General features: G+C 32.5%; 1 protein-coding gene and 1 long non-coding RNA gene across 4 annotated transcripts in view; one reads left to right on the forward strand and one right to left on the reverse strand.

Moving 5' to 3' along the window:
- Window positions 1-31: 31 nt before the first annotated feature.
- Window positions 32-1,960, reverse strand: LOC111711548 (uncharacterized). The gene is made up of 5 exons (XR_002767269.1): window positions 1,749-1,960; window positions 1,434-1,516; window positions 1,147-1,282; window positions 830-955; window positions 32-133 (listed from the first exon to the last, which is right to left on the reverse strand). It is a non-coding gene; the product is annotated as an uncharacterized LOC111711548 (long non-coding RNA).
- A 2,406-nt stretch (window positions 1,961-4,366) lies between these two features.
- LOC111711549 (xanthine dehydrogenase/oxidase) overlaps window positions 4,367-12,300 on the forward strand; it is a 10,971-nt gene continuing 3,037 nt past the window's right edge. The window contains exons 1-15 of one of the 3 annotated variants that reach the window (XM_023485934.1): window positions 4,367-4,594; window positions 4,668-4,785; window positions 4,892-4,966; window positions 5,025-5,063; window positions 5,117-5,228; window positions 5,291-7,416; window positions 7,487-7,693; window positions 7,778-7,843; window positions 7,956-7,997; window positions 8,710-8,766; window positions 8,962-9,027; window positions 9,230-9,270; window positions 10,262-10,325; window positions 11,430-11,481; window positions 11,848-12,291. In XM_023485934.1, coding sequence (XP_023341702.1) covers window positions 4,457-4,594; window positions 4,668-4,785; window positions 4,892-4,966; window positions 5,025-5,063; window positions 5,117-5,228; window positions 5,291-7,416; window positions 7,487-7,693; window positions 7,778-7,843; window positions 7,956-7,997; window positions 8,710-8,766; window positions 8,962-9,027; window positions 9,230-9,270; window positions 10,262-10,325; window positions 11,430-11,481; window positions 11,848-11,881 — 3,237 coding nt within the window. In that variant the 5' untranslated portion in view covers window positions 4,367-4,456 and the 3' untranslated portion in view covers window positions 11,882-12,291. Of the gene's footprint in view, window positions 4,595-4,667; window positions 4,786-4,891; window positions 4,967-5,024; window positions 5,064-5,116; window positions 5,229-5,290; window positions 7,417-7,486; window positions 7,694-7,777; window positions 7,844-7,955; window positions 7,998-8,709; window positions 8,767-8,961; window positions 9,028-9,229; window positions 9,271-10,261; window positions 10,326-11,429; window positions 11,482-11,847; window positions 12,292-12,300 lie in introns of those variants that run through there. The other 2 variants (XM_023485933.1, XM_023485932.1) reach the window with 2 other exon arrangements.

Here is a 12,300-nt window from a genome sequence, read left to right on the forward strand (position 1 = left end):
TGGAAACATCATAGGTTGCCACTTCCTCATTTGTAGCATCAAACTTCTGCGGATTCTTTCCCATGGCCTCAGGGGAAAAGGTTGAGAAGGCTTCTAGAATTGGTCTGTACCCAGTGCAACGACATAAGTTTCCCTGAATTTTTTTGCATCCCAATTACCAACTCATAAGAATATCAAAATAAAAGATATTTTTAGACTTTAACTGCTCACTGTTTTCTTTATAAAGATATTAATTTTTTTAAAATTACAACACAATTGATATGCACTTTTCTTAAGACTTAAAATAAAATGGAATTCATCACCAACTAGAAAAAAATAGTCAGAGTAACAGTATTTGATTGACCAATCCCCAAAAGAAGAAATAAAATTCCAGTCCTTATAGGGATAATGCATCATAGACTGATATGATTTTGCCTAAACAATTCTATGAATTGTTACTTAATCATGTTAGCCCTAGCTATAAAGACTAGGGAGTCTGAATATATGTATATGTAAAAGGTTTAAAGGCATGTTCACAGTACAATTTGTATAGGACAGCTTATTGAACAAAAATTGACTCTAAAACTTTAATAGTATTGGTGGTAGGGATGTTTGAAAAAATAAAAGCCAAAAAAAACATCAGAAAGATTTTAAAAATAAATGTTTGTTTTTGACAAATTCGAATGACATGACACCTCCATTTTTTACGATCTTTTCAGATCTAAAGCTTCACTAACAGAAAAATTCTGGGCAATTTTAGATCTTTTTAAACACTGATTGCTGTTTTAACGTCATGTACCCTACCCAATAAAGCTGAAGCCTGGTAACATTATCTATATTTCATATTTACCTGAAGCCCCGTAACAATATCCTCTATATCAGGGGTACTATTCTTACACAGTACTCCAGCCATTGACATAACCATACCAGGAGAACAGAACCCACATTGAGATCCATGACAGGAATATAGACGCTCCTAAAAAATATTTTTATTTTTAATTTTAATTTTATTACTTGTTTACTCGTTTTTAAAAACAACGTAACAGATATAAGTTTTGTAGAATTTTTGGCTTTTGTATCGTTTTATTGCGTTTTCAGTCACTGTAATTTTTGATACTTTGCCAAAAAATCTTATTTAGGAGGGTTTTCTTTTTTTGCAATGTTGACCTGCACAGGGTGAAGGCAGGTTTGAGTTGAACCTAATCCTTCAACAGTAGTGACTTCGGTCCCATGCAAGGTTCCAATGGGTGTAGTGCAAGCATTAACAGTGAACCGGTTAAATTCTTCTCCATTGTTGGAAGGTCTGAAACACAGTTTGCATTAATTTTTTTTATTGTTTTCCGCTTCAAACAAAAATATTGTCTGGATTAGTTATGGTGGGTACCTTAATATCAGGAGCAATTAATAAAGTTAAACCAATAATAGATTTCAGATCGAAAAGGAAAGATTTGAACCTGGTTAAAAGCACAGTACATGCTCCACAGTTTCCCTCCCCACAGCTTAGTTTGGTTCCAGTTAATCCAGACTCTCGAAGAAACTAAACCAGGGTTATAAAAATTAGCTTCAAGCCACATAAAATAAAAAATTATCTAAAGTTGACGTTATTTTTGGAACACATTCTTAGTTCGTTTATTAACATTATTAGTTCGTTCTGTTAACAATCTCAATATTAGAATTTGATCGTTGACGCAATCTTCAGTTTATTTTCAAAAACTTACACTTTTCCCTTCTCAATGTGCGACATTAAATAATAAAAATTGTTGTTTCACCTGAATCAAGGTAGTACTGGATCTTCCAGCTGATAATTCATAAAGTTTTCCTTAAATGTAATGTATTTGAAACTGAGTGTGCTTTTACAACTAAAGGTTGAGATTTAAAGTGATCTTTCATGCAAGGATGGTAATCCCCGATTCACAACAGTACCATACAAAGCTTTGATCAATTGTGGATTAGATATTAAGTTAAAGGGACCGTTCACTTATTTGGGTAATTTCAGGGTAAACTAAACAGCCTATTCGCTGTTGATTGGTAATAATCTTACTTTTCAAAGACAACCGGTGGCCGGAGAAAAAGCCGATTTTTCGTTCAGAATTCGAGCGCAAAGGGACGGTCCCTCTCTATAAACACTAATTGATGTTTTTTTCAGTAACAGCAGCCCAATAACATTTAAATTTATTATATTTTAATGTCATTATGTGTTCGTTAATTGTAAATGTCATTATTTTGTAATTCTTTNACAGTCGTAGTAATTTACAGCAAACCTGCATCACATTCGTGTTGACAAATTTTACTCTTTAAACTTTTGTTTGTTCAAAATGATATCCAATCTGAGAAAGGTGACAAAAATTGATCTTTTTTTAAGATATAAAATCACATATGTAATCCTCATTGCTAACTTTACTCTGAAATGGTGGTTCTGTTCAGAATGTAACGTTTTAACAAATGTTCACTAGAAATTCTAATGAACATCCTTAAAATAAAAGAAAACACTTTTAATTCAACAATTTAGGCCTTTAATATATAATATAAAATGTTTGCAGGGATAAGGCTGGGCGTCGTTCCTGGAGAACGATCGTTCTGACATAGGAACGAATAGTACCGAACGGAACAGTACAGTACAGAACAGTACAGAACAGTACAGAACGGAACAGAACGGAACAGTACAGTACAGAACAGTACATAACGGAACAGTACAGTACAGAACAATACAGAACGGAACAGTCCAGTACAGAACAGTACAGAACGGAATGGAAAAAATGATTACCAAAAAGGAGGAGCGTGCCCAGCCCTATGCAGAGAGTATATTAAGTTCCAAATTGGACAAGCTTAAAGGGACTGTTAGCCTAATTTAAACTGTCCCTTTATATCGTTATCTAAAATAATGTGGAAGATACTGTCGTTTTTCTAGAACTGAAAACTTTAGAATGGGATATACTTAAATCCCAATTACTTAATCTGAGTATCCACTGGACACACTTATGATTTTCTTCTCTTAAACCGTTCTTTCTTGGATATAGGAGAGAAAAATCAAAACCTGTTTTATTTAATTTAGAGAGTCCCTCCCGTTTTTGTACAATAGTCTTAAAGGCGCGACAAATTTCAAATTTATCGGCTTTATATACGCGACTCTGATTGGTTGAATTTTATGCACTTTTCAGGATACAAGTAAAAGATTAGGTTAGTCTCGATATTAAGAAGAAGAGAGGATCTCGATATCCACCATTCTAAAGTTTTCAGCTCTGCTTTTTAATTCTAACAATTCGTATATTTTTCCTGCAGTAGAAATGCGTTAGTCTTTTTAGTACAGAAACCACAATTGAAAATAATCAGCTTACACAAATTTTAAAGGGACCGTTCTCTTTTTGGGTAATTTCAGGGTAAACTAAACAGCCTATTTGCTTTTGATTGCAGTAATAGTCTTACTTTTCAAAGACAACTGTGGCCAGAGAAAAAGCCGATTTTTCGTTCAGAATTTGAGCAGAAAGGGACGGTCCCTCTCTATAGACACTAATTGATGTTTTTTTTCAGTAACAGCAGCCCAATAAAATTTAAATTTATTATATTTTGATGTCATTATGTGTTCGTTATTATGTACTAAAATATAAAAACTTTTGATATTTGAATTAGAAAGAAATTTACGTTTTTCCTATTAAAACATGTAAAATGTGTACCAATTTTGAATGCAATAAAATAGTGTTATTTTAGAAATAGAAAGTTAAAAAACAAAAAGAAATACAAAATAATGACATTTACAATTAACGAACACATAATGACATTAAAATATAATAAATTTAAATGTTATTGGGCTGCTGTTACTGAAAAAAACATCAATTAGTGTCTATAGAGAGGGACCGTCCCTTTGCGNGGTGTCATGTCATTCGGATTTGTCAAAAACAAACATTTATTTTTAAAATCTTTCTGATGTTTTTTTTGGCTTTTATTTTTTCAAACATCCCTACCACCAATACTATTAAAGCTTTAAAGTCAATTTTTGTTCAATGAGCTGTCCTATAAAAATTGTACCGTGAACATGCCTTTAAACCTTTAACCTATATATAGATTCAGACTCCCCAGTCTTTATAGCTAGGGCTAACTATTATTAAGTAACAATTCATAGAATTGTTTAGGCTAAGTCATATCAGTCTATGATGCATTATCCTTATAAGGACTGGAATTTAATTTCTTCTTTTGGGGATTGGTCAATCAAATACTGTTACTCTGACTAACTTTTCCTACTTGGTGATGAATTCCGTTTTATTTCAAGTCTTAAGAAAAATGCATATCAATTGTGTTGTAATTCTAAAATATTTAATATCTTTAAAAAGAATACATTGAGCAGTTAAAGTCTAAAAATATATTTTATTTTAATATTCTTATGAGTTGGAAATTGGGATGCAAAAAAATTCAGGGAAACTTATGTCGTTGCACTGGGTACAGACCAATTCTAGAAGCCTTCTCAACCTTTTCCCCTGAGGCCATGGGAAAGAATCCTCAGAAGTTTGATGCTACAAATGAGGAAGTGGCAACCTATGATGTTTCCAAGTTTAAAGATCTCAAACCTGAAGATCTAAGTATCTCCGAAAGCACAAAGAAAATCTTGAACAACGTTGAAAAGGTGAATTTTAATCTAGACATTTTAAAAAAATCTGTATTCATTTACTGACCCTTTATAAAAATCCAATTTTCAGATGAAGTGCATAACCTTCCAATCTGATGGGAAGAAATGGTTTTATCCAACAACAGTAGATGAAGCCTTGAGTCTGAGTAAACAGTTCCCTAAAGCTGTGTTTCGTCAAGGCGGAACAGGAATGTGTGCAATTAAAATTAAATTATTCAAACTAGCTTTACAATTTAGTTGCAAATTCTTGGAAAATTGGTCTCTGACTTTAAAATAATTGATATATTAGCAAAGGTGGTTACAAAAAGTTTGATTATGATGATTCACCAATGGAGGTTATCTTTCTTACTTCAATTCCATCTCTAAAGGGTAGGTGAAACTAGTCTTCAGTATTCATTAAGTTACTTATAACCTTTGTTTGTTTTAGTCATAACTACTAAAGCTGATGGGGTTCTTATCGGAGCAGGTAATAACTTAAAATTTAGAAAGAAAACATGTGTTTATTCTAATGTTTGATAGGAGTAACTTATACTGAATTGGTGGAAGGGTTACACCACCTGGATCCTGTAAAGCATAAGGCAGTCAAGGTTCTCAGAGATAATGCTGCAAAGATTGCATCTGTGCAGCTAAGGTAAGGCTTTTAAGATGCAACTTTTTCCAATTAGATATAATTTATTGATTCTCTGAATTCAGAAATATTGCTACATTGGTCGGAGGAGTTCTCTGGGGACACCCTGGTTCTGATATGCTCCCTATTCTGACAGTTGCAGAAGCTGTACTAATAGTGGAGAATGGAGATGGGCATAGACAGGTTTCTGTGGGACCTGGAGTCAATAGAAAGTTAAAGCATGGAGATCTTGTAGTTGGAGTCTTTATTCCAAATAATACTGTTAATGACATCATTGTCTTCTGTAAACAAGCTCGTCGTAAAACAGTCGAGCTGGCAGTGGTCAACATGGCATTGTACACTAATTTTACCAACAATATAAAAAAGACCATCATTGTTATTGGTGGAATTGACCTTGCTGTCAAGCAGTGCACTTTACAAGACTCAAGTAGAGCATTGAACCTTGAAAAACTTTTCACTTCCAAGAAAAGTGGGTTTGCTGACAATTCTGCTGCACTGTTGGAAGCCATCAAGACTGATTTGGGCTTAAAGGCTGATCAATACAAAATTGGAATCATTGCTGAGATGTTGAATGATATAATGGTTTCGAAGAAAACTGTTTTGAATAAGCCAAGTGCCCACCAGCTGTTTGAAAAAGTTAACTCATCCCAAAGCTCTGTTGATCCAATAACAAGACCAATAGCCCACTTATCAGCAGCTGAGCAGTGTACTGGTGAAGCACAGTTTACTGATGATATTCCAAACTTTGTAGGTGAGTTAAAACTTGTTCCAATCCACAGCACTATGGCAAATGCTAAGATAGTCAAGCTGTGTACCAAGGATGCAATGTTGGTGCCAGGTGTGGTTGCATGGATTTCAGCAGAAGATATACCAGGGCTAAACATGTATGCCAATGCAGGTCCTCCTGATACACCAATATTACCCAAGGAAGATGTCAATTTTCATGGAATGATTATTGGTGCCATTGCTGCAGAAACTATTGAAGCTGGAAAAGAAGCTGTTAAACTTGTCAAGATAACATACAAAAGTAATCCTGCACTTGTAACTATTGCTGAAGCCGTAGAGAAAGATATTTGCATTGGTGATAAGTCCTTCATTGAAAGAAACCAAGATGAAACCCTCCAAAAGTCATCAACTCACTCATTTGATGGAAAGATAAAGCTTGGTGGGCAATTTCATATATATATGGAACCTCAGTCAGCAATTGCAGTTCCAGGAACAGAAAAAAATGAGCTCATCATTTATGCTGCAACTCAAAATGCTACAGGAGTCCAATCAGCAGTAGCTAGTGCACTAAGTATACCTATGAATAAGGTTATTGTTAAAATAAGGCGCCTTGGGGGAGCATTTGGTGGAAAAGAGGGATCATTACCCTCATTGATAGCAGCAGTAGCTGCCAAGAAACTTATGCGACCCTGTAGAATGATTTTTGAAAGAACCAGCGATTTGATTGCAATGGGTCATCGCCATGAAGTGCATGCAGGTTATAATGTAAATTTCAATGATTCTGGAAAAATTACCAGTGCCAAAATCGAATGTGACGTCAATGCTGGAAGCTTCAGAGATGTTTCTGTTGTTTGGAGTATGTTTCTGGCTATGAGATTAGATGCTGGGTATACAATTAAGAACTTCAATGTTTCAGCCAACCCCAGAAAAACTGATTTGAAATCTAATACAGCTTTCAGGGGATTTGGTGGTCCAGAGGGAACTTGTGTGATGGAGGAATGTATAGAGCGAATTGCTCATCTTACAGGCAAGGATCCTGCATTGGTAAGACGTGAGAATCTGACAAGAGAAGGGGATCTTTTGCACCAAGGTGAAGGAATTATTTGTGATGACAATCTCCTGAAATGCTGGGAGCAGTGTCTTGACCAAAGTAACTATTTTGAGATGAGAAAAGAAGTTGAAAATTTTAACAATGATCCTGCTAACAAGAAGATCAAGCGAGGAATATCAATCATTCCCTGTAAGTTCACTCCGTTCATTCCTGCTAAGTTCCGAAGCCAGGGATCAGCTTATGTAAGGATCTACATCGATGGATCCATTCTTGTCTCACATGGGGGAGTAGAGGTTGGACAAGGTTTACATACTAAGATGCTTCAAGTTGCATCAACAGTTCTACAGGTTCCAATCGAAAAGATTCACCTAGTTGAAACTTCCACAGAAACAAATGTCAATGCTACAACCACAGGTAACAGGAATATTTTAGATTTTCAAATTCTTAATTTGTGATAATATCATCAAAATAATTATCTTTACAGCTGGAAGTACTGCAACAGACCTGAATGGCCATGCAGTGGTTTTAGCCTGTGAAGAGCTTGTTGAAAAACTGGCCCCAATTAGAGATGCCAATCCCAACATGCCTTGGGAGAAGGTTATTTTTCTTGCTTACTTCCAAAGGATACAGCTCTCAGCTTTTGGATTCTACAACAGATCACAAGTAGATTACAATATAAAGGAAAACACAGGTTTGACATTTTATGCCTAATAAATAAATTAATCTTAAAACAGTCAAAGCAGTTAGTTACGGCTTTTATATTTGATAATTTTAGGGGTGACGTTTAACTATTTGACTAATGGAGTTGCTTGCAGTATTGTTGAAGTGGACTGCTCTACAGGAAAATTCAAACTAAAAATAATCATTTTGGTTTACAAAGAGTCTTAAAACTTTAAAACTTAAAGCTTTACAGTTTTTAAAAAGTCCAATTTTAATGTTTGAATACTGATCAGGATACCACCAGGTTCTGAAGACGGATATTGTTATGGACGTAGGAAAGTTCAGAACTAACCATGATAAAATTATTGCAATAAAGAAAAACAATTGAAATCACTGGGATTATAATTTGATAAAGTTAATAACCCAATATAATTTTTATTGTTAACACTTGATCTAAGTAGGAGGCACTTTTTTGATGCTCAAATCTACCTCGCACTAGTTTTAATCTTTTCTTTGATATATTTTAAGAAGAGCTTTAAAAAATTTTCATAGTTTTCTACCTTATTCAACTTTTTTGTTTGTTTGTAAATCAAATCACTACTTTAAGACAGAAAAAATTTTGATGAAGTAAGTCAAGATGTGTAACAAAATAACCGTCTTGAAACACTGAGTTCAGAAACATAAATTTTGTTAAAATTCATTGAAATTAAAGCAAATTATAAGCAAAAAATTGGTTCTGGAAAGGTATTAATTTGTATAAAGTATCAAAAAGTATTTTTTTAACATTAAATTAAATTATATTAGAAATAAAAATAGACCTTCTCTTATGATCTCTGTTTTTTAAATTGTTAGTTTCTGAATCAGTTTAAATTTTTTCAATTTTTTACTTCTAATTTTCTACTGGATAAATATTGGCTGGGGCAAAAAAGATTTGACATTTTTTATCAAATACAATTTGGCCGTTTTATTCTAAAAGGGATCAAAAGAAATTTTTATTTAACCCTATTACAGAATATTTTTCTAAATTTTAAAATTCTGCACTTTAAGGACAAAGTTTAAACCCTGCTATTGATATTGGGCAGATAGAAGGAGCCTTTGTACAAGGTATTATGATGAACCATGGATCAATCGTTATATTCATAATATAAACTAATTAATAACAAACATGGAGGGATTATTAAAAATATATGAAAAACTTTTTTTTTGGGAGGATGGTAAAACTGGTTAAATATTTTAATAATTAAATATTTTAAAATTTAATTGTTAATTTTTTTTAAAGATTAATATGACCCAATGTAGGCTATGGCTATGTAACAATGGAGGAGCTAATTCATGGAAAAGAAGGAGAAATTGCTACTGTAAATGTAAGGAATGGTTTCAAAAACAATTTTAACTATTCATTTAAATCCCATGCATTTGTGGAGCTAACTTTTGATTCAAACTAAGTTTGATTTAAAACTATATTTGGGACTTGCTTTTTAAGTGATGTGAATTAAGTTCAATGTTTTCCTGTTTTTTCCCTCAAAATTTGTTAAATTCTATTAAATTCTTGAATTTTGATATAACCTTAGTACGTACAAAGTGCCGACAATATCTGACATACCTCAGGTGAACAAATAAAAATTATTTCTACTGATAATTTATTGAACATTTTACTGTATAAAGCACATAGATGTTTCTAAAAGAAATGGATTTAGCATTTAGATCATATGTAGCCTTTTTGGAGTTAAATCCGGTTTTTCATTTTAGCATAATATTTTGATGGTATCATAAGAATAGTTTTTTATTCGCGAAAAATTACAGGGGGTATAGGCTTTTGGCAAAAAATAAGCGCTTTTGATCGCGACTAATCTTACTTCTATCTGTTGCGTCTATAATGAGAAAATTGCTAAAAACGACTCATGCTGAAGAACGTATTGTCTATACAAATTAAGAAAGTTGTAACATTAAACTCGGACTGTAAAATAATCAATTTAATTCCAAACAAATCATTCAGATATTACACCTAAAAATAATTAATTATTTTTCGTTGTATACATATCTAGTTAATATTTCATAATAGTTTTGATTTTTTATATTTTGAGAGTTACTTTTAAAACATTTATTCCTGTTTCGAGGATTTTTGATAATGAAGACGACATTTTGATATTTTCCAGGAATATTAAAAAATCCTGCGCCAGTGAAATATTATTTTATGAATCAAAATCAAAGATATTATGAAATATTAACTATATACAAATGCGTCGAAAAGTAATCGATGACTATTGTTTGTAATATCATGAATGAGTTAGAGATAGGCAGGTTTGGATTTTTTCATTTTGCTAGTTCATCGTATGCACTTTCGTTTGATTGAGTGTTTAAAATTTTTTGTTTATTCTCAAAATTATCGTTAATTTTTTAACTTAACGATTGTTCAGTTGAAGTCGTTTGTTCATATTTTTTTCTGAACAACACCATCGCTAATAAAAAATGTCGTTCAAAACTTTTGTTTGTTCACAAAAACGATGCCCATCTTTACTGTTAGTAACAGGAATCATCGCAATTAAGTAATAAGTTCACTTGTATTGTTCGAGAGAAAAAACATTTTATTCTTTTTCAGGAGTTTAATGTCACCTTATTGAGGAATAGTAGGGCAAAGAAAGAAGCTGTGTTTTCTTCAAAGGGTAAAATCTAAACTTATTTTCTATTAAACATTCTGATTTTTAGGATTGTGGTCACTTTTGATTTTAAGATAAGAAATAAACAAAATAAGTTGACTCTAACAGGAGAGAAAAAGTACTAATGCAAGGAAAGTTATTTCAGAGGTGTACGCATTTTGCGTACCATTTTTGCCGGAAAAGTAAACACAAGAAGAATTCCACAGCCTGACATGGAATCCATTTTCACAAAAATAATCAAAGAATTATTCTGGTTAAAGGAAACTATTATGTGTATTATTAAAATTATCAAAATTAAATGCTTTAATCCTACTCAGATACTAGACGAACACTGCAGATGCATCTATTCTTGTTTACAAATTCCGCCCAAAGAGAAATGGTTTCGATATGTACGCAGAGTATACACAACCCCAATTAATTTTCCTTGCATTATAACCTTGTCAAAGTATCAAAAAATATTCTGGTCATAGGGAGCTATTAGGTGAAATATCAAAATTATCAAAATTAAATGGAATGTCTCTCAGCTAAAATATTAGCTTTATTGTGCTTTTTAACTTTAAAAGTGGGGGGGTTTTATGTATTAATAAAATCATATTAAAAATTATAATAAAGTTTTAGATAAAAAATTTCCCTGCATGACATCAATTTCTGTTGACAATAGTTTTCACTTTTGTTTAATATCTGTAGAAACTAGAGGGAATACAAGTTAGCATCAGATATCAATAATATATTCAGTTCAAGTGAATTTTATTTATTTTATATTTAAATTTTGATTTACAACATTTCACATTTGAATCTAAGGACGGAAAGTGTGTATTGATAATCTCCCATTAGAAAACAATAATACGCAAATTTTAGCTAAATTTTTCGATGATCTATCAGAAACCAAAAAAATTCTTTTTTTCCAATTAGAGATTTCAGTAAGACGAGCCAGCTGTTTTCACATTTCAGCACTTAATCTAATTAGATTTCTACTGCAGAGGTCCAATTTAGGCGTTGCAGATTGTCTTTTGTAAAAGTTACGACCTCTAAAAAAAGTTTCCAGCTTTTTTAAAAGCACTTTTCTGTCCTCAAGATAAACCAAGCGAATACATATATTTGACATTTCAGGTATTGGAGAGCCGCCTATAAACCTCTCCATATCTGTAGTAACTGCAATTAGGTACAATTAGTATTGCATGCAAACATCGGTGACAAAATTTAAAGGAAATTTTTTTTATTGTATCAAAATTTTTTGTTGAAAATTTTAAATAATGTTTTCAAGATGAACTTTGATAACTGATTCAAAGATTTGTACGCCTAATTAAAGGGACTATATACGTTTTTTTCAAGTTCTCCTTCTTAAAATGGTACCAAATTCAATCTTAATACAGGAAATATAATTAAATGAACCTCTCATTATTTACTGTAGGCAGGCAGTGGCTAGTTACAGGAAATCTAATTAAATAAACATCTTATTATTTCCTATAGCATGCAGTGGCTAATTACAGGAAATCTAATTAAATAAACCTCTCATTATTTACTGTAGGCATGCAGTGGCTAGTTACAGGAAATCTAATTAAATAAACCTCTCATTATTTCCTGTAGGCATGCAGTGGATAGTTACAGGAAATCTAATTAATAAACCTCTAATTATTTACTGTAGGCATGCAGTGGCTAGTTACAGGAAATCTAATTAAATAAACCTCTAATTATTTCCTGTAGGCATGCAGTGGCTATTTACAGGAAATGTAATCAAATAACCCTCTAACTATATCATGCTGGCATGCAGTAGCTAGTTAAAGGAAATCTAATCAAATAAACCTCTCATTATTTCCTGTAGCATTTAGTGGCTAGTTACAGGAAATCTAATTAAATAAATCTCTTATTATTTCCTGTATCATGCAGTGGCTAGTTACAGGAAATCTAATCAAATAAACCTCTCATTATTTCCTGTAGGCATGCAGTGGCTAGTTACAGGAAATCTAATTAAATAAACCTC

Source organism: Eurytemora carolleeae, unplaced genomic scaffold (genome assembly GCF_000591075.1).
Source record: "Eurytemora carolleeae unplaced genomic scaffold, Eaff_2.0 scaffold1179, whole genome shotgun sequence".
NCBI lineage: Eukaryota > Metazoa > Arthropoda > Copepoda > Calanoida > Temoridae > Eurytemora > Eurytemora carolleeae.